The following is a 27,897-nucleotide window of genomic DNA, read 5'->3' on the forward strand; positions in this document are numbered from 1 at the left end:
TTAGTAACCGAGGTGGTCCCGGCAGATATTGGAGATATAAACCCTCCAACTCATGGAGTTGGAGGGTCCAGCATAGAGGGTCTGCCTCGGGGTCTTCTTCCAGCAGACTGCATCGAGGACCTCCCTATAGGGAGACGCTCGAGAGGCTCCTTTCCAAGCGAAAGCTCTGCTCTGCCTGCTGTCTGCTCTGCCTGCTCTGCCTCTCAAACAAATATATACTATACTCTCAAATACATATACACTATACGGGACAAATATGTCGTTGTTGTTCAGATTAAGAGCATGATGAGACATTCATATTGTTGGTTTTATGGAGAGGGTTAAAAGATCCGCACACTGGTTTAAAGCTCCCCAAAACCTATTTCATTTAATGGTGCTTTACGTTTCGTCCTCATAGAAATGTTGCGCTTAAATAATATACATTTTGGGAGCTTTAAACAAGTGTGCAAATGTTTTACCCTTTTATCCATGATTCTTGTCTTGATGTCCAGCCCCTGGCCTTGATAGAGGCACTGGGCTGCCAACTTGCCAAGTCTCACGCTTAAGAGTCACGCAATTTGACCTTTTACCACGCACCACGCCACACCTCCCATTGGTATGACCAATAGGAGACTGACCATCTCTCTTCACCTGGTTCAACTCTTTCACTCATTTTGTTAAATGCTACTATTCAAAAGGTGGGTTATTATTCAGCATCATATGCTAGCTATCATTTTCTTTTGCAGTTTAAGCAAATATAATATATATAGACAGGTGTCATGTCAGGAAAGTAACATCATAATATGTATAATATGATAGTTGATTAGCTGACTTCCATAATTATAATATAATGGAAGTCAGCTAATCAACTATCCTTTTGTGACATAATGCAGTAACTAAAAACAACCACCAGGTGTCCTCATTCATCCATTGTGAGGATCTGAGGATTTCACATTTTACAATCACGTTCTTTTTCTTTTGTTTTCTAACCGTTTGAAATCATATGAACTTTATATATGAACGTTTTTTCTTCTTCATTTTACATAGTACTTTGTATTTCATTAAAGTAGGTCACTTGAGTCTGGACTTGAAGTTGACCAGTTGATTTCAATCTACGAAAGGAGCTGGGCCTACACTACCCATAATTCCGTCTGGGAGTTTTGACGCAAATTTTGAGATAAAAAAAAAACACCCGGACCAACCGTTAGTGACGCCGAAGGAAGGAAGAAGGAGGTGTGTGGCTGCTGCTGACTGTGCTTCTGGGTCGTTTCTTATTTTAAATAATAATAATAATCATCACCATTCTGAATAGATACAGACAACAAACAGCGTTCTAATTATGGCTGAGGGATCTGTGACCGCTGTTGTAGACAACAAAAGCGCCAATCTACTTGTGAGTATATTTCTCTGATGCTAGCAAACAGGTGAACTTTAACGTTAGCATGTTAGCCCTAGCTCTGGCCTGTCCTCGGCCCTAATGAGGATTAAAGCCTCTTTTTATATACCCAGTAGAGTCGACAGTAGTACGACGGTGTCGCTTCCCGAAATTAACTGATCTACAAGCTGCGACTCGTTGTTGGCTTGTATATACGTCTTGTACGAGCAATTCATATTAGCGCTGGTTAATATGTAGCTGATCGCTCTCTTCAGTCTCATCCTTGTGTAATACCTGACCCTGGGTTTGTATGCATATTACATTAGCCTACTGCTACGTATTTCTTAATGGTCTACATCTAGGTATTACCATTTTATTTTATTAGAATTGTTTATTGATTATTGCAGCTTCCCTGGTTTGTCTGTGTAAAGAAGTGGTGAAATTCAAGTTCTTCAGAAGGGGAGAATATAGGCGGGTGCGGGCCGGGGTAGCCCCTCTCGGAACCCAGTATAAATCTAGGCTAGCCTAAGATTATCTACGATAGTTTAAATCTTAGGCTAGTATATATTTTGTACCGTATTACCGCCATCCCAAATACAAAGATGTTTTTGGGGGGAGTGGGTGGAAGCTGTACAGGTGGTCTTGACTCTTGCCCCTTTCCTTTTATATTTAATTTAATGTGTGTGTGTGTGTGTGTGTGTGTGTGTGTGTGTGTGTGTGTGTGTGTGTGTGTATATGTGTATATATATTTGTGATTGTGTTTGTTTATTGTGTTTACCTATTTATTTTGCACTTTTATGCTGCTAATTGTAGTGGATTGATGCCAAACTAAGTTGTTGTTATGCAATGATGACGATAACTAATTCAATCTAATCCGAAATCTTTGGTTAATAATCTTTGGTTTTAATCGGGTAATTTAAACTAGAGCTCAGATTCCTCTCCAAGACCGTAAGTAGGGAAGTGTAAAAGGTCACATGTTGCAGAGAACAGCATGAAATGGCAAGTGGCGACATCACTCTTAAGGCCAGTCCCCACCAATGCAACCGTTATCTCCAATGGCAGTTGTAACAAAATGGTTTTAAGGTTTTAAGGCCAGTCAACACAAATTAAACTTGTTGCAACTATAGTTGTATTTGTGCGGTCTGTCCTTTACCCTTCAAATATTACGGTCCTGTTCCAATGACATCATCGATGGGGAATGCAAGCTAATAAAAACTGCGGGCTTTCTAGTCCTGAAAAGTGTGAAAATGGAAGCCATCTTTCTCACGATAATGAAAATCTAAAAAGAAATGTTTTGTTTAAAAAAGATTCTGCCTAATGATTATGTCACTGGAAGACTGTTTCTAAACTGCCCACAGCCCTCCTTTGAGACGCAGACTGAGTAGAAAGAAATTGTGCCATTTTTTCATGATTATTAGTGAGTACCTATTATATGAAGATACATTAAAGTGGTGAAGTGGTCTTTTAACAAGTGGTGCCTGTTGGCCTGCCGCCTGCATCAGTGGATCTCATAGTCCAGTTTTAGGTGATAAGGTGACCACCGAAATGGTGGTTAGTAAAAACAGATGTGTTCGGGTGAGCAGTGAGTCCCTATCACCGTGACGTCATGTTTTCCCAACCACACTGGTGTGACCACATCACAGTATGAATAGGCCTTTAAATGTTTCCATGTCAGGGACCAGTCACCCCCAAATTTATATTTGGCCCTCATCTGAAAATGTTTTGTTAGATGGTGTGCAATTTTAACGCTTTGCATCACTAACGCTTTGTGGGCTTGTAGATCAGCTATTCTCAAATAACAGAGGTATAGTGTTAAACTGATAATGGTGCCATTTTAACAAAATTTCCTGTGGACCAGTCACCCACTGCAACCCCCCGGACCCCACTTTGATAACCAGTGGCCTACAGAAAGCTATCCTACTACACGCCTGAGCTTCAGTCGTCATTTTGGCTGAGTCGCAATTATTTTCATGGATGACATGGTATTGTGGCTCATTATCAGATGTAACGAACAAGGCTACCATAGTCCTAGTAGTATTTATTCTGTAGTACATGATTCTCTTCAAAATGAGTACAGCCATAGAGAGGACTAGTAGAATTAGAGCCCCCCCAGCTGTTCATTTCAAGTTGGCAGTTGCTCACTGTCGCCTGAAGCTCCCGGAAGAACGTTCTACTTCTGCATTTTGTGCCCAAAATGCGGAAGTGGTAACTCTATGAACGTGCCTGAATTTATTCATGAACAAGCCGCGAACGCTCTGTTAAACCTGTGCTCCTTTGCTCGTGCATGCATTTCACCCGCCTTCAGTTCCAGCTTTGGCCAGTAGGGCAGTGTGGCTTCAGTTTCCCAGCCGCTCTGTGGGCCTGAGTGCAGGCCTGTCCACCTGTGCTTATGAGTTTTTCGTGTGTGTTTTGGGTGTCCAGGCACAGGAAACGGCCCAGCTGGAAGAGCAGCTGCAGGGTTGGGGAGAGGTGATCCTGGCTGGGGACCAGGTGCTGCGCTGGGAGAGGCCCTGGTTCCCTGGGGCGTTGATGGGTGCCACCACTCTGCTCTTCATGTGAGTTTCTGTTTTTGAACTTGGATGATGATGCCATCATCTGGATGGATGCTTTTGGTATTTGTTTTTAGGGGACCCATGTTTTACAGTTTGTTAACCCAGATTACATCACTAGGCACATATTTGGCATAGCCACATCAGCTGCCATTTGGTCAGGTCTGCATGTAGTGCACTAAACAAGATGGTTAAAAGCTATCGTATCAACACGAAATAAAATGTTTATGCATTATTATTATGCACTTTCATTTAAATTGCCACCTACCTGTATGTTTTTTTTTTTACTAGCTTAAAGATGATTAATATTCCATTAATAAGTTAAGCTAATATAACTCCAACACAAACATTAAACGCCATTAACAATAAAGAGACAATATGACGTGTTCCCTTCATTGTCCTGTTTATAGGAGGGGCTAGTACCCCTCAAAAACAGATGGGACTTTTTCATTTGTGATAGTTGGTGACAAATTCCGTGTGCTGTTTCTGGACACAAATTATATCAGAACCCAGAGGCTGTTTTTGATGGACGGTACTGGTGCAATAAAGATTTGTTTCCACTTTCCAGGCAATATGGCATTGTTCTTTAGTGCCCTCACTATGCAGAGGGTTGGCTACATTATCTGATTCTGAAGTGGAAAAGAAAGCATGTTGTACCAAAGCCAGTAGAGTGGTGTTGAGCTCTGTCTATGCAGTGAAAAGTGCCCTAAGCTGTTTTGGAAGATAATGTAATCATTGTACAACAAAATACTTTTGTGCAAGTGCCAGCCTTTGTCTAATGCAGTAGTTTTCAACCAGTGGTCCTTGATGGGGTTCCAGGTGGTCCCCAGCTAAGTGATGGAGAGGTGTAACCAAATGGACCCTTATTAGATCTTTAACTATTGAGAGTGTAAACTGAAACCAAATGGACCCTTACAGGTCCATTTGGTTTAATTTTATGCTTAAAGTTGGGAGTTAAATTGTTAAACATCTGCATTACTTAATTTACAAAAAGTCTACACTACTGTATTTAAATTTTGACAAAAGATAATAGTGAAATGTGATAACTGGCTGTGATAAGTGATATACTGCACTGGTTCTCATTATGGTGTTACCAGGTCCTTTGCGGAGTAGTTCCAGAGGGGCCCACTCCCCAACTGAATGATTGATGGTTAGGAACCAAAATAAGTTAAATTGATACAGGGGACACGGAGATAAAAAATGAGTGCTAAGTTAATCAATGGTGATCTGTGGCTTAATGCATATTAAATGGGGGATCATGTTGAGAATCACATACTGGATTGTTAAACGTGTCTCTCTCTCTATCCTGACAGGATGATTTACTACCTGGACCCCTCTGTGCTGACTGGACTCTCCTGCACAGTCATGCTGCTGTGTCTGTCTGACTACCTGGTGCCCACGCTTGCCCCGCGGATCTTCGGCGACAACAAGTGGTGAGACGCTGTCTTCTAAATAAAGAGTTGAATCGCTGTCAAGTCGGAGCCCAACCCCGATTTATCGGTCATTATTTGACAACATCAGTATATCGGCCCAATTTGTAACGTCTTCCATCCTGGTGTCCCTGGCTATCTACAAGCTCACAAATGTGTCACGATGAAATATGGTATCAGGAGTTAGTTGGTTACCATAGTTATCATATTTAGTAATCTATATTTCTGACAATTTATAAAGTTGACACCCGGGACTAGCACTACGTGTCCTGTTGGTGTACACACTTCACAGCCATAAGGTGCTCCAGGCAGTTCTCGTGTTGCCTCCTCTTGTAGAAGACATTTGGAGCAGGATTGAGTGACAGTCTCCAGGTGCTGCGTGTTGGGTGTCTGGCCATGACTGTGACAGTGCTGACTGTGTAACGTTACATCAGCAGAGCGTGACTCATCTGCCTTTTTTTTCCTCTTTGTCCTGTTCGCAGCACCTTCCATACATTTGGCCTTCCCTGCAAGAATATCGTTTTGTAAATGGCAACGCGTATGCCTTAACGGCAAATTCTGCAGTTTAGTTAAAATAGTTCATGGTGGTGGTCAGGATTTATCTAGATTAACATATTGCCATGGCATGGGAAGGCATCGCTGAAAATGTTATTTAAAAGCGGGAAAAGAGCTTTAGTGGGCGGGTGAACAAACTGGACATCGTGGAAACGACAATGTAGTCCTGTCTGTTATGTGCTAAGATTGCACCTGGCATTTGAATGCGGCAAGTCTATTCTTAGTTGAGCCAGTAAGGGTGTGGCTATTGATCCATGCAGTCTGCTCGCAACGCAGATGTGTCCTGCAGAAAGTGCTCGCTTAACCTGGATCCTCACAAGGCCAGTGATTGGGAGGAAAGTAAAAGCAGTGTGTGAGAGAGGCTATTTGGGTATCTGGTCTTGATGTCCTTTCAGGGCCGCTAATGGGAACAAGTCCCATGGCTTGAAATAGGGGGTGATGGTTAAGCCGAAGAGAACAGCACGTTCTGAAAGATACCCCCCCCCCGCACACGACTCCGAAGCGGTTTGCTTTACTCCCTGTCAGCACTATATAGCACCGTTTCAATGTATATGGGTGTGTGGTAATCATGTCCTTACTGAGGCAACTGCACTGTACAGATTGTGAGACTGATGTTTCTCGTTGAGAACAATGATGTATCTAATAATCTTGGCTCCTGTATCGATGTGCTTGCATCATGCACAACTGGTTTGCTTATTCATCATTAGTCACTGTGGCCTAGTTTGTCTTCACTTGGTGATTTGTAGTTTTGTACACACTGAGTGGCAGTTTGAAATTTGACAACACAAGATGATTAATGCCAATTTCCTACAGAAAACTGTGCCAAGCATGAGCAGACAGTACCGTATACTGTTGTGTTAAATGGACAAAGCACCAATTAGAATTCGGTTTTTTTGGGCTCGACACAGTCGACAGTAAAAAATCTCTTAAACGTTGCAGTTTGTTGCTTTCCAGCTTGCTTACTGTTCTTTGTGCTCCTGAATCAATCAAATGTTGCTTTCCAGCTTGCTTACTGTTCTTTGTGCTCCTGAATCAATCAATGCACCAATTGTTATAAAAATAATTCTCCCCTCCTTCCCCTCCAGGACCTCAGAGCAACAGCAACGCTTCCATGAGATCTGTGGCAACCTCGTGAAGACCCAGCGCCGTGTGTTTGGCTGGTGGACACGTCTTTTTACCCTCAAGGAGGAGAAACCTAAGATGGTATTCCATTTGATTTTTTGAGGGGCACTAGCTCCTCCTATTTCCAGCTTTGAGGGTGTGTGTAAACACAAACATTGTCCTAAAACAAACATTAAATGCCATTGATAAAGAATGGCCAGTTTTGAGTGTTTGTGTAAACACAAACCTTGTAGACGAAGGTGAGGACACAAATTGTCATTGGCCAGAAAATGTGTCTTATGTATACGAGCAAATCGGCTATTTTTGTCCTAAACAATTGACAATTCCCATTGACAATGAAAGGAGAATTTAGGTCAAATGTCTGCCAAAGCTTGTCCGCAAACGTCAATATTTGCCAATGAAAGGAGAAATTGGTAATGTCTGCCAAATATGACGTAAAGTTGTGGCCAGTATGAGATGATGCAAGATGATGTACGATGATAAGAGCGTCCCTCACTTCACACAGGTGTGATTTTTAAATATATATTTAACTGACCCACACTACTGCCAAAAATAAACTATGCATAATATACTACATATTCAATAAACAATACTTCTTGAGGTAAATTAGTAGTGCCAGTGGTTGTTCATTAGATTTGTGTCATGAGGAGAGAATGCTCTTTCTCTAGGCTACAGATAAATGTGTCCCCAGTCAGCTGATATGATTCTGCTGCCCCACTTTAGTAGGCCATTAACTTGGCTTCGTGCCGCCTAACAGCTCATAAAGGCACTTGCAGGCTTGTCTTTGATGATAGACACGCACATAATTAATTTGCACGGTCAATGAGGGCTTTGTCAGACGTTTGGCAAGGACACAGCCAGGCATGGACTCCGCTCATGTAAGGTTTAAAGCTCCAATCTGGAATTTATTTTAATGAATACAATTTTCAGTGTTTGGAGGGTTGCTGTTCCATTGATAGTAGGATACCTACCTACTGGTAGACATGTAGTACTGCCTGAAGTTCATAAGACTATCTCCTCTGGAATAGTGGGAGTTGCTCTTGCATGAGAGGGCTAGATCCCTGTCCGGATCCTGGGTAGGACATAAAAGTTGCGGACTGCAACTTGTTTTTCACCACCTGGGTGCAACCTAACACACACGCACATATTAACTGTATGATTTCTGGTGTGCCAGTACAGTGACAGTACAGTACAGTACACAGGTCTTAAAGTTCTCAGTCATGGGTTACGGATTTTGCACCACTCACTTCACACGGGTGTGATTGTTTTTTTTATATATATGATTATGGCAAAAAATCACAATGTGTTGAGAGACATGCAGTTGCTGTATACTCCTGCAGTTGCTCTATACATCTGCTTACAACAGTGTTTTACTGGATATTGCCGTTTGTGTTAAATAATACCATAAATCTGCCATTACCCTTTTCATGTCACGCACCCCCTAGACTCTAGGGGGTGCGTGACATGAAAAGGGTAATGGCTAGAGGATGTTCACGCACCACAAGGAACACTAGGGTACACTCTGAGTTAGATTTTACGATATAAAATAATAAACTAATGCAGGTCAAACTGGGGGTCCCTGAAATAAAAATGGTTGAGAATCACTGCACCCACACAGGCAGTGGGTCTGACCCAAAAGTGGGCCTGTGAAGCTGCGACAAAGACACGAGGACCATTTGAGCATGAGCACTGCTACCTATGCAGCCTGTGGCAAATGGGAGTAAAAAAAGAATCCTCCATGTTGATGTAACTCGAGAGTGCTTACATGGACCCGCCGGCATGGTCAATTTGGTTCCATTTGTGCACTCTTCGGAGTTTAAAGAACGCTGCAGGTTTTACTGCAGTGTGTAGTGTGGCTGTGGAACAGTTTGTACTGTGAAGGTCCTTATCAGTGCCGTCTCTTGTGGACCCTCCCTGTCCTGTGTTCTATCTGCAGTACTTTGCCTCGGTGATCAGCAGTCTGCTGGCGGTGGCCTGGATTGGACAGCAGGTCCACAACCTGTTTCTCACCTACCTGATTGGTGAGTACAAAACACACACAGCAATTTGTTTTCATAATTTTGTAACTTTGTTAACCAATGGGTTTTACGGAAACCTCATCAGTGATACTTGTCTATCCTCTGCTTGCCTTAGAGCAAGCAGAGGAATGACATTTCTTTAATGATTAAGATGCTAGGAAACGGGAAGTGGTGGCTGTTTGTCTAAACAACACCAGCTTCCTGTTTAGAAACTCACGCCTGTTGCCCTAGACTAGAGCATGCCGGACAAATCAGCAGCCCCGTTGGCTGCGTCTGGCCCAGGAGCAACAGCTGTGATCTAATTTAAATTGTATTTTATTAAAAGTATCCATCTTGATGGTAGCTGAGCATGGTCTAAAATCTGTAATCTGGAGCATCTTGTTTGCCAGCGAGAAACCAATTCTGCCAATCGCACCATCCTCAGTCTAGTTTAACTCTGAAAGCGTACAAAATAACTAAATGGACCCTACCAGCAGCTGGCAAGTCATCTGCACTGTGAAATTGTACACTCTAGTTGGCACCGTGATGCAATTCTCACCATGCTGTAAGGTAGAGACCATTGTCTTCAGTATGTTTGGATCAACATTCACAAGCTTTTGTGTACTATATACACAGTATAATACAAGATACCTCTCTCTAATCATAGACATATTTCGTTGGCTTTTTTTTGTCTTCGTGCTTTGAAGACATTTGTGTGTGTTACATGACTGCTCTGATGCAACGTATACTAACATGTTACTTCCTCTTAGTCTGATTCAGTACTACAGTAGAAGTCTGTCTTTTAACGGCAACGCACACTCGCGAAACACAGGCAAAACAATTCGCCTACTGCTGGAATAAAAATAAAAGTTGCCAAAATGTTACACACACACACACACACACACACACACACACTAGTATCAACCCTATAGATGTATAATTATCCCTTAGGGAGTGTTAGTGAATCATCATTCTTGGAAGATGAGTTGTCAACAGGGTGAGACTGACATGTCTGTTCCCATCCCTCACGTCACCCCTTCCCCACAGCAATGGATGACGGGGTACAAATCATGGCGAAATCCTTTGTTCTGAAGCATTCAGTGAAACGTGACCTTTCATGTATTCCTGTTTTGGGACATCGACTGTTATGAAATGGTCGCGATGAAACCATTTTAAGCTAGAGTATTTTTTTTGTCATTGTATGATACTCGTCACGCATGAAAATATCTGATCTGCAAGCTCACAACTCATTGCTTATGTGACGTGTTGAGTTTTAGATCTACTCTTTTCTGAGTGCAACGCCATTGTATGATGGAGCATAAATTAAGCATGCGATTTCGCATCGGTCTGAATTTTCCTCCTAGACTCGAGTCATGCCAGTAACTGTGGCATGTGTTCTTGTAATTAATTCCCCAAATGTATTCTTTTAAGCTTGGTTAGGTTGTCCAATTAAATACATTTCCACCATTATGCACCGTGCAATACTCATTGTGTGGCTCAGGAGGTAGAGCAGGTCGTCCAATGATCCGTCGGTTGGCGGTATGAATCCCGGCTCCTCCTGTCCACATGTCGAAGTGTCCTTCAGCAAGACACTGAACCCCACCTTGCCTCCAGTGGGCGTCACCATTGGTGTGTGAATGTGGGAGTGGGAAGTGAGGATGCTGGCGTTGACTGTTCGCCGCTTCACCGACCAATGTATGAATGGATGGACCATTGCAAAGAGCTTTGAGTAAGCACGTAGTGCATAGAAAAGGTAATCTATTATTGTTAAAGGGAAACTTCTCCTGACACTCTGATGTGAAACACGTTTGGTATGTTGGCAATGTAAATGTTTAGTGGAAAATGCATAGAACATAGGGAGGGTATTTCTTTAGCCATGTTATAGTATATTATTTATCTTCTCATAATAACAATGGGATTTAATTTAGGTTTGTAGCACTGACTGACAATATACATAATTATAATGTAACCAAAGGTACAGGAAAACATTGTCAGGAACACTTTTCTTTTTCTGCCCCCTGCAGTGAGCTTCCTGCTGCTTCTTCCTGGCCTCAACCAGCATGGTATCATCACCAAGTACGCTGGTATGGCCAAGAGGGAGATCAACAAACTGCTGAAACAGAAGGAGAAGAAGAATGAGTAGGAATGGAAAGCACTGCACAGTGCAATCCTCAATGTTCATTTAACTTGTAGAGCTTGCAACCAAATGGACCTATTGGGTCTATTTGCACACTCTGAGTTAAATTAACACTGGGGGTTTTACTTGTGTCGAGAGCGACTCTGAAAGACGGACTGCGGAACAAAGTTGAAGATGGAAATATTTACAAGAGAAGAAACCAGTAGAGCGACTGGGAAGAGAGAAGAAAATAAATAAGCACCCTGGGCTCCCTCAATTTCTCTCTCTGTCACAGAGATAAGACCAATTTGTCACACGTGGAAGAACGTGTCATCGCTCCTTCCCTCCCGACCGCCCCTTGACATTTCAGGCCCAGTCAAATAGTGGGATTATTATTAATTTTTTTCTATTGTGTTTTTGTTATTCATTTAAGTGCATGCAGTCACCACATGGATTTTGATTGTTGCTTTTCCTCACCATGTCATTAAGTCATGTTCATGAACCAAATGGCAGATATACAAGCTCATTGTGAGCTTAGAATTAGTAATAGGGCTTAGGTGGTTAATTAAAATTGTTCTGTGCACTGAAATGTTCACCATAATTCACTCATACACACGCCTCCTATTGTTTCTTAGTTTGATGAAAACAATTAAGATGCCAGTAAAGCTTGTTAAAGCCATTCCCTATTTATTTTCCACAGAATTGGCGACTACTGAGTGTTTAGTTTTTCTCTGGCATTGTAGCATCAATTCTTTCAGCCACACGTAGATCGCTCACAGGCAAGATGTCACAGGAGAAATTGTTTACTTTTTTCGTTTAGTTACTACTCTTTGCTTTAGATGTATTTAAATGGAGTACTGAATGAAACTGGAGTCATACACAGGAAATCCTTTTAATTTAACTCATGTGACACTGAGTGTACAAATGGAACCAGATACTTAGACGGGTACATCTGTTTTCTTTTTGTACACTTTCTGGGTTAAATTAACCCTCAGGATTTTGTCAGTGTACGCTGTGCTGTGTGTTTGTGTACATGTTTGGAAAGAGAACAGAGCCGTCTCTTTAGAAGCAAGCCTGCTGCTGCTAGGCTGAGCATCGCCGGTCCCTGTAGCTCTTGCTCCTACCCCCACAATACACTTTTTGTTTATCGTCTGGGGTGCCTGTCTGTAAATAGGCCTGTCCCTTTATTATATGTGTCTACCCTGCTGTCTCCCATCTACTGTGATGTCTTATTCTGTCCCCTCTTTAGTCTGTTTGACCCCTGTCCTGAATTTATCCTCCCCGATGGAGGTCTGTAAAAAGAATAAATAAGTCTGATTTAAATTAAGTTGGTATTTTTCCTTTCTTGGGGCAAGGTTCCTGTGATATGTCTTTTATAATCTTGTTGGATTAAGGCTTCATTCATACTTTTTTACATGGGGGTGTCGTATCGAAAATAGCCGATGCAAGGGGGGGTGGGGGGGCACACAACTTAAAAATCAGGAAATGCTGAGCCAGGCAGCAGCATCATCCCTTGGAAGTCTCACTTTTGTCAACGTTTCCAGCAAAGGTGGTTGAGTTGCTACATTACAACATTCAAGTTAGTACCATGGAAGTTCTAAGATGAACTTGACAAACTTGAATGTTGTAATGTAGCACCTAAGCCACGTGGTATCTTTCTGCGCCTGTGTGATTGCTCAGACAGCCGTGCAGATGTAAAGTATAGGAACATTTTCATTCCCATACTTGAGAGCTCTGGAATCTCTTGCACTCCCTTTGAGTTATGTCAAGTATGAAGCTCATATCTCCAACAAGGTTCATAGCACACATGACTGACCAACCATTTGCCTGCAGGGCACCTCCCCAGATTTATTTGATGCCGTCAATGAGAAGTCTGTCTGGTAGCATACCATGCATTCCCTGTACTCTGGTGTCATCTGCACCTTTAACCATTTTCAACCTATTTTGGGCATCATACGGGGCGGCCAATCAATTTGGGGGACCTTGAGATGAAAAGGTTTGAGAACCACTGGTTTATGGTCTGTGCTCAGCTGTAGGTGTGATTGCAGATGACAGTACTGTACATGTACAGTATGTTGTGTAGCTAGCTAGTACAGTCTGAGAGCACAGCAGTCAGTCTCCCTGCGTCGTGTGGCCCATAGCACCCTGTCCCCCGACTGCCTCCTTGGATCCTGTGGACCAGCTGCATTTGACTTCTGCTCACCTGTAGCCCACAACACACACACACAAAAACATGAACCTAGCGGCCCTATATAATTATATTTTGGGCCTTTTTCTGCCTTTATTGATAGGTTGAAAGTAGATTGACAGGAAATGGGGAGAGAGATGAGGGGGAAGACACGTGGCAAGGGCCGTTGGGATCGGGAGTTGAGCCTGCGGCACACCGTCAGGCTGGCTCAGCAGCTCAGACGGTTGAGCTAACCGTCCGGGCCCTACAAGCTGTTTTTGGTAAAGGTATTTGGTGTAGAGAATTTATGGGTTTGGTGGTAAGGAACTCTAAAACATTTTAATTTTGATTATCCAGTTTGATATGCATTAGGCCACAGACCCCCATTGGATTATTTTTATACAGTATCCCTCTATAACTGGGACCCCAATCTGCACTGTAAAATCCACTGTTTTGTTGAACTCTGAGAGTGAACAAATGATTTACGGGGCCATTTGGTTCCAATTGTACACTCTGAGATACAGGATCGTAAGGTCAATTATTTAGCTCAGGAGTAGGCTACACCTGCCCCCCCCCGACCCCACATAAACCAGTGCTGTATGTATAGGATTAGCTGTTTTCAAGATTATTTTTGTAGGCCTACTTATGTGATTGTTGAGTGGTACATTTTGATTATTGGGGTTTTTTAGAACATCAAATAAATTTTATACTGTTGTTTGGTTTGCGTAATTTGCATAATTAGATAATTATTGGCCAAAAACTAGAAATCGCTATAATTTTGCTTCTATTAAACTTAGAAAAGCAATCCAAGAGACTAAGACCATGTTTGTGATGTCCAGAAATTAATCTATTACCATGGTGCAGTCTTGCAAAGTCTCCTCATTAACTATACAAATCAGGAAATTACTGCATTCTTCACATTTTCCAATTTAGAGATTATCTCAGACTCTCATAGACTAAGTCTATGTTACATGTCCAGACATAATTACCTTGACATGACGATATTATGCAACCATGTCATTAGTATATTGGTATACATGATGTAATAAATTAGCTGAAACCAGGAAATAGCTACAGTATATTGCCAGCACACGCTGGAGTCCAATCTGAAATAAACTATTGGCCCTATAGTTCACCATCACCACCCACCTACGTGTAACGTGCCCTCTTCATAGTCCAATCTGAAATAAACTATTGGCTCTAGTTCACCACCCACCTACGTGTAACGTGCCCTCTTCATAGTCCAATCTGAAATAAACTATTGGCCCTAGTTCACCACCCACCTACGTGTAACGTGCCCTCTTCATAGTCCAATCTGAAATAAACTATTGGCTCTAGTTCACCACCCACCTACGTGTAACGTGCCCTCTTCATAGTCCAATCTGAAATAAACTATTGGCTCTAGTTCACCACCCACCTACGTGTAACGTGCCCTCTTCATAGTCCAATCTGAAATAAACTATTGGCTCTAGTTCACCACCCACCTACGTGTAACGTGCCCTCTTCATAGTCCAATCTGAAATAAACTATTGGCTCTAGTTCACCACCCACCTACGTGTAACGTGCCCTCTTCATAGTCCAATCTGAAATAAACTATTGGCCCTAGTTCACCACCCACCTACGTGTAACGTGCCCTCTTCATAGTCCAATCTGAAATAAACTATTGGCCCTAGTTCACCACCCACCTACGTGTAACGTGCCCTCTTCATAGTCCAATCTGAAATAAACTATTGGCTCTAGTTCACCACCCACCTACGTGTAACGTGCCCTCTTCATAGTCCAATCTGAAATAAACTATTGGCTCTAGTTCACCACCCACCTACGTGTAACGTGCCCTCTTCATAGTCCAATCTGAAATAAACTATTGGCTCTAGTTCACCACCCACCTACGTGTAACGTGCCCTCTTCATAGTCCAATCTGAAATAAACTATTGGCTCTAGTTCACCACCCACCTACGTGTAACGTGCCCTCTTCATAGTCCAATCTGAAATAAACTATTGGCCCTAGTTCACCACCCACCTACGTGTAACGTGCCCTCTTCATAGTCCAATCTGAAATAAACTATTGGCCCTAGTTCACCACCCACCTACCTGTAACGTGCCCTCTTCATAACCTGCTATGCACAGACAAGATCAGCTCATGACTATCTACTCAAGAAACTGCCTGACCAGGAGAGGATTATTGATGGCTTTGGCGATGCTGATCAGCAACCACAAAATACTACCTATCCCCTGTAAACTAAGAAGGTAACTCTCATGGATGGAATGGTAGTTCTACAGGGAATTGGAATTAAGCCATCATGTGCCCAGCAGACTGAACACTTCACAGCCACACTGGACAGCAAGTCCAAATAGTATAGGGAAATCAATGTGGTGTATGACCTCTTCAATCTGACAATCTCCCATCCATACTGAAGGAGGCCACGGAAGAGATTCCAGGGTGGAAAACACCGGAACGTTTCAGCAAAACAGTTCCCGTCAAACATGACTTAAATTAAAAGGAGCTGACTGTCTATCTCATTAAGGAGGCCACACGGAAGAGATTCCAGGGTGGCAAGCCTGCAACAAGGGGAAGGTTTCAGCTAAACAGTTAGATCAAACATGATCTAAAAGGAGCTGACTGTCTATGACTCTATCTCATCAAGGAGGCCACAGGAAGAGATTCCAGAGTGGCAAGCTGCCAACTACTTACCATATTGTTGACTGCACACCATTCAGGAAAGTATCAGCAAAACAGTTCCTGTCAAACAGCATCAAACATGTCTATCTTGCCAAGAAAGCCCTATAGTATACTCTATACGGTGGACACTCTAACCAACCACAAGGCCACTGAGAGGGGAAACTAATCTCTGGATTGAGTTCACACTCTTTTGTCTTGCAACCCGATGGGGTTATGAAAGCACGTGCACCGACATACTGTACTTCATCAGCAACAAGAAACCTTTATGTGCACTACCCGTATGCAGTTTAAAATAAACTTAATCTAGGAAGTATGTGACCATTTCTTATATTCTTTATTTTTACTTGATATTTTTTCCATAATGTATGCAAATGATACTAAAATGGACAATCTGCATAACTTAGTAATTAGAAGAGATTAATTGATGAACATCCGAACAGACTCTCAGATCACCTATATCCATTATTATCAAAAATACTAATTCTAATGATGAAAGGTTACATGACTGCAGATTTTTCTGGACATCACAAACATGGATTTAGACTCATCGATTACCTTAATTAATAAAAGTAAACTAATATCGGCAAATATATAATATATACAGTAGCTAATTATGCAAACTAAAAATACAACGTTAGAAAATGGAAATATCTTTATTTGACTTTCTAAGAGAACCAACAAAATATACCGCTCAACAAGGATAAATTGTGACAATTACGGGCCAACACAACTCCTGTTGTCTATTGGCGAGTGCAAAGCCTTTTTTGAGTGACATGAGGACGAGGAGCCTGCCAGGGAGTAGTAGAATATATGCTATACGTTTCATGTGGTTAAGTTAAAACATCATTTAGGCCAAATTGTGATATCTTAGGGCCCATGTCATCCAGTGTCCCTTGGGTTTTGGTCCCTATTTAATGCCTGCAACTGAAAAATTCAGCGCTGATCCAGTTTCCTCACTGAATGTCAGGTTACACCAGACATATTAATATTGATGCAATGGTTCCAACATCCAACTGTATGGATCTACCTGTGAGAACGTTGTGCTGGTGCCACTGTGTGGGTCTGCCACTGGGGCAGGGTGCTGCTGAGCAGGCAGCCACCGGCGGTAGGTGTGTGGGTCTGCCACTGGGGCAGGGTGCTGCTGAGCAGGCAGCCACCGGCGGTAGGTGTGTGGGTCTGCCACTGGGGCAGGGTGCTGATGAGCAGGCAGCCATCGGTGGTAGGTGTGTGGGTCTGCCACTGGGGCAGGGTGCTGCTGAGCAGGCAGCCATCGGTGGTAGGTGCTCTCTCTGGTAGGTTGTCCAGTACGAGCTGAGCTCATGCGGGTTCAGGACCTCTTGTAGTGCCTGACCCCCGCGGCAGCGTTTCCAGTTTTCCTGACTCATGTCAGCTCTCTGGAGAGAATACAGAAGAGATGGAAGGAGAGAGGATGCTTCTTGGCTGCCTCAATCTATGTGTATTATTATTATTATTATTATTATTATTATTATGTGAGAACTGGTGCTTTCTGAATAGTCATCTGATTGCACTGAAAATGGAGCTACAGTGCCATCTATTGTGGATATAGAGTAGGGGCCTACTGTAGACAGCTACAGGAAAGCTACACAGCTTTCCTAATTCATCATGCACCACCGCCAGCATTAATTGTGATTTATAAAGGAAAAATCTAATATATGCATAAACAAAAATAGAAAAAAATAGACTTAGTAAAGTTAAAAATATTATTATATGACATTTTAATTATAGTTATAAGCAATCATACATAATCATAATGCTTTATAGCAATAGTTATACCACTTTATAAAGTGGTATATTAAGCACTGTCTAATGCTTTATAAACTGAATTATAATCTATGCACGGTATAATGCTGTTGTCACTCTTTATACCAATAATCATATCTTATAGCTATCTTACCCCCTCCATCCTACTACTCCTGTTTTCCTTACTGACAAGCATGTATTAATAATCAAAATATCATACCCTTTTGGTCAGCATCTCAGCAATTCATTAAACCAACATGTTTCGACATACTGGTCTACATCAGGGCTGATGAAGACGTATAGGTCGAAACATGTTGGTTTAATAAAGATTCTAAAGTTGGGGAGTGACACGTGGAAGGGGCCGTCGGCCTCAGGAGTCAAACCCGCGGCACGCCATCCGGCTGGCTTGGCAGCCTAGGTGCCCAGGCGGTTGAGCTAACCGTCCGGGCCGATTCTTCTCCTTTTTAACTACTTTGTGTGCCCGGATCTCCACCTTTTTTCATTCTACACATGGATGAAGGTGGCATTGACTTACTGGGGTGACATATTTGGGTCCGTGCACCTCTTTGGTGTGTGACTGGAACAGGCAAGATGCACCATTACTCAGATCCAACTGGCTGAGATGCTGGGACTGGAAACTGGAATGCGGCAGATGGAACATGAGCGGCTGTCCATTGGCCAGCCTGCTGGAATAACTCTACAATGCATTGATAGGAAAGCAATATTGAAAAAGAGAGCACCATGTTATGCCTGATTTGTGCTTTGATGCGTGCTGGTGTCACACATCAAAAATAGCAGATCTACAAGCTTACAATGCGTATAAATGAAGGCGAACCTGGGTGTGTGTGGTGGTGTAGCAGTCCATGGAGCTTTGGTCGCCGAAGGTCAGCGTACTCTGGTGCATTGGACGTACCGACCTTGAAGCCTGGGGCAGGCCCCGGTGCTCTCTGGTCTGGACCCTTCTGCTGCCACTGACTACCGACCTACTGTTCATCTGGCTAGCAGGTTCCAAGGTCAAGGGCTCTCCAACAGGCATCCTGGTTGTATCTAGTCAAGCACCTAATCACAAAGAAAGAAAGAAACAATATAAATCCAAGTTAGTTATAAATCCGGTAGTTTGGAACCAAATTGACCCTAAAAGGTCAGTGTACAAATGTAGTTAAACAGTGTACAATAATGTACACTCATGTCATGTGGGTCTATGACCAAAATTTGCATATCAAACTGGGGTTCCTTGAATATAAAAAAGTTTGAGAACCTCTGGGCTATATATGTCCAAATAGAGAATCTACAGTAAGTACCCACCTGAATAATTCCTTTATCCATGTTCAGAGTGAATAACAGGCATTTGTTTCATATCTAATAAGAGACCTTGAGCTCTATACTATGAAAGAGTGTTTATCTTCATTTGAAAGGGAGTCTGTCTGTCTCCAGATATTCCTTTTGAACCTTTTAATGAACTAAATATCGCCTTTGTACAACATTCAAGGATGAGGCCAGCACAAAATTACCCCACGCATACCGATTTGCACCTGTAACAGTTACGATTACACACACAGTTATATAAGTACTGTATGTCGTTTTTTTCTTACTTTTATAACAACAGCATTTGCATAAGATGGTCAGTCAAAGTTCCAGTTCTTAATTAACTATTGATTATGTTCTGACCCACAATCTAATGTCTTAATAAAACTGTCCTGACGCCTTTTAAGCAGTGACGTCATGTGGTAGCCACAGCAGGCGCCCCTCACTTCACACGAGTGTGATTTAGTTGTTGGGAAATGGGAATAATATTGTATTTATTACATAATAATATTAATAAATGTATGGAACCTACATACGTTCTTGATTGTGTAATCATAAAGCATAAAAGAGATAAAATAAAAATGGTATTCAGACATAATAAGCTAAGACTTCAGCATACACATCTGTCTTGTGTCACACATGAAGTGTCATTGTGATTAATTTAATTTAATTCATTATTTTATGTTTTATTTATTTGTAGGCCTACAACCAAACTAAACAGGCAAAAAACTGATTTAAATTAAGAGGTTGCAAGTGTAGTCAAAGCTATAGTGTGACTTACCCAAGCTAAAGCCAGACATGCATGAAAGACAGAGTGCAGTCTAATCCATTGCTGAGCATGTGTTGTTATGGTAACACGCAAACAATCACAGTTGTACAGCATAAATGTAGAATTATAAAATGTATATTTCCGATGTTAGTTATACACTGACTGCAGATGTGTGGGTTAACCTGGTTATTTGTTCACGTTTTTCTCATTTTGTTGTTCTTAAGATTTGTTCTGCTTGACCACAAAAGTTCCGTAATTTAAATAGATTTGTTTTGTATATTTCTTCCTCAATGCGAAAATATACCTTGTTGTTTGTTGACTGGTTCATGCATACTCTGATCCAGCATGTCGCTCTGAAAAAGAACATCTGCCAAATGCCTATTTTGACTATTATTGACAGGTTTTTAAAGAATGTTTGCTCAAAATGGAGACGCAAGGGTTAATGGGGTTGGGGTTGAAAAAGTCTAGGACAAAATCTAGGTGAAGGGAAAAACTATTCGCTCATATCCAGGTGGACTGGAAAATATACTGAGGCATGCACTGTACTGAGTGGTAGGTTACCAATCTATTTGTCCGAACATGCATTTTGCCATAGCCATGTCCCTTTCAAAACAGTCAAACTCTTCATGTCAAGGACCCCCAAATTGTCACTAATTAGCCCGCAGACCCCCATTTGAAAAGATATGCCAGGGACCCCCATAAGAGAAGATTTTTACAGTTCTAGCAGTGATTCTCAACCCGTTTAATTTCAAGGACCCCCAGTTTGACATGGATTAGTCTACGGACCCCCATTTAATGGCATTTCTATCTCTGGGACCCCCAATGTTGATTGTAAAATCAATGTTAATTTAACTCTGAGTTCATTTAACTCTGAGAACAAAATGTACACTCTCAGAGTTACAGACCCATAAGGGTCCAAACTATCATTTAGCTGGGGACCACCTGGACCCCACTTTGGGAACCACTGTTGTACAGGACACAGGATGCTGTACGTCCGTCCTACACAGAATCCGACAGAGACACTGAGGAGTCATTATGAACAGAGTGGTCTGCAGTGAATGTTGTAGACTTGCGACACTGTCATTAATTTACACATAATCTTCTTGGTTGAACATCTAGGCATATATGGGAACTTTCTATATGGAATGTGATGCTTGTAATCCGGAAATGATGATTTCAATCACTGCTCTGTCATACCACGTCCCTCTGAGAATGTCTCAACCTCACTGGGGCTGCTGCTGTCATCCATGGCTGTCTCTCCCTCAGCACTGTAATTCCTCTAATGTTTGGAGCATCTGTATTTATCACTTCATCTGATTCAACCCTTTAAGACCTGATTCTACAAATGCCTTCTCACAGTTCTCACAGTTAAGATGTTTCAAAATTTGTATTTGTTATTTTGGTTGGACATCTGGCAATTTGACATTACTGTGTCAGACAAATTTGTCTATTTTACAAATCTTCGCTTATAAGGCACAACATTGACATCTGGGGGTCCTTGACATAAACATGTTACCACTGGTGAAAATATTATTGGGGCGTGCCTCTTCGCTGAGATTTGTGCTCGACTGAGCAGGTACGTAGTTAGTTATTCAGTTAACATTCAGGCTTCAAGAAAGTGTCACATGTTCTGCAAATAATATATAGGCCGCCTAATATACAAGGGGTAATACAAGTAAACATCACACTCGTGTGAAGTCACATCATCATATATCATCATACATCACATTCCGTTCTCAGCCAATAAAATCATCACAAACTGGCCAATCACTTTTGGCGTCTTCACTTTTCTGCCCTCACTTTTTATCCTCAATATGTACTTTGCTCAGCCAATCAAATCATTGCTATCATCGTGTTTGTGTTCACACAAGCAGAGAAAGCTGTGCATAGGAGGGGGCTAGCGCCTCTCAAAAACCAAGCAGCAATAATAATAAAGTAATTAAGTGGAGAGTCTATCAACCATGTAGATTGTAGAATGAGTAGAGAAAATGATAAAACACTGGTGTGCAAAAAAACGATACAATTTGTTTGGAATTGCAATATCTTTACAGCAACCAGGATATACAGACTATACACAAACAATATACTGTATATTACACTACATGTGGCAGCAACATACATAAGAATATTATGTCCAGGAGGTTTAAAAAAAATGTTACAGTTGAAGATGAAATTTGACAGGGCTTTGATAGCCTGAGGTAAAAAAAAGACTCTCTGTTGAGACTTTGTGACATCACAGGCATTTGCCTGACTGTATACAAACAACTTAAGGGGGCGTGAGGTGCAACTCCACAGCAGAGTGGATTTCTACAACACAATATTTTGGCTATAGGGATGGCGCTTGAGAAAGTTTGGTCACAAAAATGTGTTGACTTGAACCAAATGTTCGTAACGTCCCCAGTTTGATTCAAGCTGTTAAGTGTTACATGTCTTATAACCTCTGACCTCAGTTTCCTTACTTGCTAAACTCGCCTATATCTAAATAAAGAAAAACTACTGGGGGCATCTGGATTGTGTTGACTTAAAGCAGTCACCCACTACTAGAGTTCCATGCATTCGGTAGAGTGCAACTGGATGGGATTTCTTGATTGGTAGCTGAAATTGCATACAGCAGTGACCTAAGTACACTAAGACTTAAGGTCACCCATTTGTCATAACTAGAAAAACTGCCACCACTGGAGTCACGGACTTAAGTAGATAACCTATGTCAGTGAAAGTAGCAACCAATACCGCACTGGTCATTTAAACTTTGGTTGTAGGCCATACATACAATGAACTAACAATTTCATCAATCCATCCATCTTCAACTGCTTATCCGTAGTCGGGTCACGGGGGCAACAACTCCACCAGAGAGCTCTAGTCTTCCCTCTCCAGAGCAACATTTGTAACTTCATTGTGGGGGATCCTGAATGCGTTCCCAGACCATTTGAGATATGATCCTTCCATCTGATCCTTGGACTGCCGGGGGGTCTCCTTCCAGTGGGATTTGAATCGATGACCTACCTAGCGTGACGTGAGAGGCATCCTTACCAGATGCCCAAACCACCTAAGCTGGCTCCTTTGCAATCGAAGCAGCATGGTCTACTTCGAGTCTCTCTCGCGTGACCGAACCTCTCAATCTATCTCTAAGAGAGATGCCAGCCGGCCGTCTGAGAACTCGATTGTATCCACAACCTTATTCTTTCGGTCTTGACCCACACTTAATGACCATAGATGAATTTCAATTGAGACTAAATTGGAACACAGAAAAAAGCAACAAAAATCCCAACAAAAACCCTTAAAAATACTAGTCTATCACATCTTCACGTGGATTGCAACCTTCCAATCCACGTGGAACCTTCCATGTGGATCTCCGACTTCATGTAGCCTGTCTCTATTGCAGCTTTCCAGCTGTTTGTGGAGGTCATTAATCTGGTATAGTAGGTTTCTGATGTTGGAGGTCTTTAATCTCTGTGAACTGTTACTGTTCCACTCTCTGTTTCAAGAAACTTTCAATCAGGTTCATCTGCTCTCTCAAGTCTTTCTCTCCTTCAGATTCCAAATCTGAGCAAGGGTTCAGCTCGATCCGGCACCTACAACTTCTATATTATGAAATTAAAGTCAAATATATATATATATATAAAAAAGCTGTATGTGACAAGCGGTACTTCTTTGGCTTACTTAGCATGTGCACTAGATAGTAAATGCTGATCGGACCAACAGTTTGCGAGATGTATCTCCAGACAAACACAGACACAGACCCGTGGATGGCTAGCCTCCTACAGAGCCACGCTGTAAAAAAAACACTGGTCTTGGTAATTTCATGTAGTTCCCGTGCATAGTACCTAGCCTAAAACCAGCTAAACTTATCAAAAATGCTGCAATCAAAGAAGCAATCAAACCAACAGTTTGGATGCTGCTTTGTTTGCAGTATTGAAGATAACAATGGAAGCCGATTCTTTCAATTTCTAACATTTTTACACCATAGACTCTCCTCATATGTCTTGCCTGTAGCTCCGTAGTGACTTTGAACCATATCTGGGACTCGCATCTGTCCATCTGTCTTTTGCGGATTTCCTGATGAGGCGCTCCTCAAAGTTTTTCCTCTCCTTGGCCCAAAGCCGCTCTTGCTCTCGCCTGTCTCTATTGGAGCTTTCCAGCTGTTTGTGGAGGTCATTAATCTGGTATAGTAGGTTTCTATTCTGATGTTGGAGGTCTTTAATCTCTGTGAACTGCTCCACTCTTTGTTTCAAGAAACTTTCAATCAGGTTCATCTGCTCTCTCAAGTCTTTCTCTCCTTCAGATGTCACGGTCTTAGCCCTCGGTACGTAGAGAAGACTGCTTCTGAAGTCGCTTTTCGTTCTCATTTGTGGCTTTATCTTTTCCTCCATATCCATGATCTTATGCTGTGCAGATAGGAGCTTTCCATTCAAAGACTCCTTTTCTTCAAGCAGTTTGTTAATCTTTTTTCTGTCCTCTTGCATGGTCTCCTCTAGTCTCCGGTTCCACACTTCTTCAAGCAAATCCATCTTCTCTTTCCAGGCTTTCTCTCTCTCATTCATAAACTTCTCTACGCATTCTTGCTCATGGAAGATTCTTTCTCGCAGTGCAGTGTGTGCCTGTGCTTTATATCTTTTCTCTTCCAGCAAGCGCTCTTGGATGAACATCAGTTCGTTTTCATAATTCTGGACCCTGGTCCTTAACCACTCATTCTCCTGCCTGTTCCTGTTTATCATGGGTTCCATTTCCTGGAGAGTTATGGCTTGGCTGTGATCCTTTTTGCTGAGTTTGTTGTTCTCCACTCTCAGGCTGTTCTTCTCAGCCTCTAATTGCGTTACTGTCAGAAATACCTGTCTCAGACCTGTGCTTAACTGCTCCATGTCTGAGAACTTCTGCTGGTCAACAACATGCTTGAGCCTGTTGACTAACTCTTCCTCCGACTCGGCTTCAGACGTGTCTTTCACTCTCCTGCCAAAGACACCCTTTCTAGCACTTTTGCCGAGGCGCTCCTCCAAAGCATACCTCTCTTTGGCCCAAAGAATTTCTTTGTTGGTCCAAATAGCCACTTGGTCTTTCCATTCATTGTTGATGCGGTTCAGCTTTCGTTGGAGATCGCTATTATGGAATTGGAGATCTTTCAACTGTTCCTCCAAGGCCTCACGCTTGTTCCTATCTTCATGCATTGTCAAAGTAAGTACATTATACTAACAAGTGCCAACACAGATATTTATACAAGTACATTTGTACGTCATCATAGCTGCCCACTGATTGGACAGAGTATTTTGACGTCATCACGATTGCTATTGTAACAGGGATGAGGGGAGTGAGATATTGTAAGTAAATCCAAGCCTTTTATAGAGATACAGTATACGGTAGAGGGCGGCCCCCGTTATTTATTTCAATAGAAGTTGCTCAGTGGCATTTTGAAGGATCCGGAAGACTGACAAAGTCCTCCGGGTAGTACCCCTCATCCGTCGAGCATCGATATGATTGGTTGGCTCCTATGAGAGTGCACCTTGCGCTGTTCTTGTGTTGCCTCTACGTCATGTCACCTCACGCGTTCACAAGACCCATCGGCTCACCCTCTTGCTCATGTATGTATTTTGCTCACCTGCAATTCTAGCTTTGACCAGTAGGGCCGAAGACTTCAAAGTTGGCATGTCGTTCTGGGGGCTTGAAGCCTAAGGACGCGCTGTGATTGGCCAGTGTGCTTGTGCAAGGACACGCTGTGATTGGTCAGTAGCCACTTTGAGTGGCAGTGTGGGAAAAGACGCTCTCGCCAGAACATTATCTATACTATTCTCTGCCTATCGGGTCACACCTCGAACGGCCCTGAGTCGGCTCAATCGAACATCGCAACGTTTGGCACAGCAACTCGCTCACTTTAGCTTGCTCGGTGATTCCTCATGTGGCTCAAGTTTGTTTGAGACGGCGTGGCGGCGTTTCTGACCGTCGCGGTCAGAAACTATACTTTAGGCAAGAGGCATTTCCGTGTTGGCCACAGAAGCAGGGTGTGGTTATAAGCACAACCGCTATAGACATTCAAATGTCGCAAATAAATAGAATCACTCATATAGTAATCTAAAATACTGGTTCTCAATGTTGGGTTCAGAACAAATGGAAATGGAACCATAAGGCAGTTTTTTGAGGGGTGGTAGACCCAAACATTGGCTGATCACCCCATAGCGATGATTTCATTGGCTGAGAAAAGTACCAAGTCCAATCCGGCTAATCATTTAGGATTTTTTTGTCCTCACTTTCAATACGCACTTTGGTCAGCCAATCATATCATCACTATCGGGTGCTCAGCCAATCAAATAATTTCTTTGAGGTACACACAAACACACAAAGCTTGGCATAGGAGGGCCCTCAAACATCCTGGCATATCCGAACAAGCCAATAATAAACCAATGGAGTTTATCCAGGCACTGCTTCCGAAACACTCTCATAGGCCTATAACAAACCGTCATTACACCTAGGAAAAACTGAATCCATTACTTATCGGTCTAAAATCAACCTCAGTAAAGTCCAATGACTTACCGACTATGGTTAGAGTTTGTGACCATGTAATCTCTGTAAGTAAGGTAAGGTAAGTATAAGGTAACCTACACCATTTGGGTTGTACTTGGGATAACAAACTTGCCAAAAAAAAATGCCATCAAAGGTGATTATGAAAGTCAACCAAAAAACAATATTTTTGAGCAGGATCAGTGGATCAGTGCTCCGATATGGGGGGTATACATTAGTCCGACATACAAATAATCTGACATACATGGCTGGTTAAGACTCACCCACCCATGGCTATGACATGCGTTTAAGCCACATACATGGCTGTTTAAGACTAACCCGTGGATCCGACATGTGTTGCCGCCGGTTGAGACTTTGGCTTCTACGTGTGGTTAGGGTTAGATTAGGGTTTGGGGTATAGGGTGTCGGACTATTGCATGTTGGACTGTTTTCTACAGTTAGCTCATGGGCATAACACCCGAAGGAGATCAACTGACCTCGTTCCCCAAAACTTCAGGTCAAACTAGGGGGGAAATGCATTCTGCTATGCTGCCACCATAATGTGGAATGAACAACCAAAACTAAAAGAATGGCTGACCTCGAAATAGTGAGCATATAGTTTAACTCCTTGAACCCCTTGCTTACCATCCTCTGCCCCCACCCCTCCTTTCTCTGTAAATATACTACTGCGTTGTCTACCAATATGCAAGTGTTTGTTGTATAATTGTATTGTATTACTGATGAATTGAGTACATCAGACCACAATCTTTTCATGTTATCCTTTTAGCATAACCTTTGACTGTACTACTTATACTGTTAACAAACATGCTAATAAAGTATTCAATCAATCAACAAATAGTTTGATTGAATACTTTATTAACAGGTATGTTCCAATCATCTGTGATTATATCGACCAGGTGTACCATGGTGTCTCCCTGTGTATTGGAGGAGACGGGCCAACACAACAGTGGAGGTTAACAACTAGAAATGATGAGCTGACAATGATTGACAATGACTAAATGGAAAATAATAACAAAAACTCAAACAAAAAAACAAACAAAAAACAGTCAGCTTCATGCAGATTGCAGCCTCTCATATGCTCCATCATGGACATCCGGCACGATTCCCACCTGCCGTGCGTGTCTTGTTGCAGCTGCAATCTGCCTTTACGATTTATATTTTAAACATTTCAGGAATATTTGTGTATCTGGTCTTGTCTGTCTGTCTGCCTGGTTGGCTGGCTGGGGCTCCAGCACTATGTTCACGTCCATGATGGAGGATTTAAGGATTTAAGCCATTCTTCCACCAATCTGAAACCTTTTCTGCCTCTGTCTAGGATTCACGTATTTCTTTTTATTTCGCAGGGCCTGTCTATCCTTCAACTCCATCAACTAATGCGTTCCGTGGTGAGGTATTTATTCTGGTATTTGAGGTATTTTATCTCCATGAACTTCTCCAATTCTCTATAGGGGCCTATCAGGTTCATCTGCTCTCAAGTATTCTCTCTTCCTCAGAATCCATCCCTCTTGCTTCTCGATTGGAAGAGAATGTCTTAAACTTTTTCTCCATGTCTGTGTCGTGAGCTTTCCAGGCAAAGCCTCCTTTC

At 42.2% G+C, this 27,897-nt stretch overlaps 1 protein-coding gene across 1 annotated transcript; it reads left to right on the forward strand.

Annotated features, from left to right (window-relative positions):
* The first annotated feature begins 1,168 nt into the window (after positions 1-1,168).
* arl6ip1 (ARL6 interacting reticulophagy regulator 1) lies at positions 1,169-12,450 on the forward strand. Its single transcript, XM_080775990.1, has 6 exons — positions 1,169-1,372; positions 3,776-3,909; positions 5,217-5,336; positions 6,974-7,091; positions 8,947-9,031; positions 11,032-12,450. Exons 1-6 carry the CDS (start codon positions 1,319-1,321, stop codon positions 11,148-11,150), a joined length of 630 nt encoding a protein of 209 aa, XP_080632116.1. The 5' UTR covers positions 1,169-1,318; the 3' UTR covers positions 11,151-12,450.
* Positions 12,451-27,897: the final 15,447 nt, after the last annotated feature.

Source organism: Protomyctophum bolini (assembly GCF_963924005.1).
Source record: "Protomyctophum bolini genome assembly, chromosome: 11".
Classification (NCBI taxonomy): Eukaryota; Metazoa; Chordata; class Actinopteri; order Myctophiformes; family Myctophidae; genus Protomyctophum; species Protomyctophum bolini.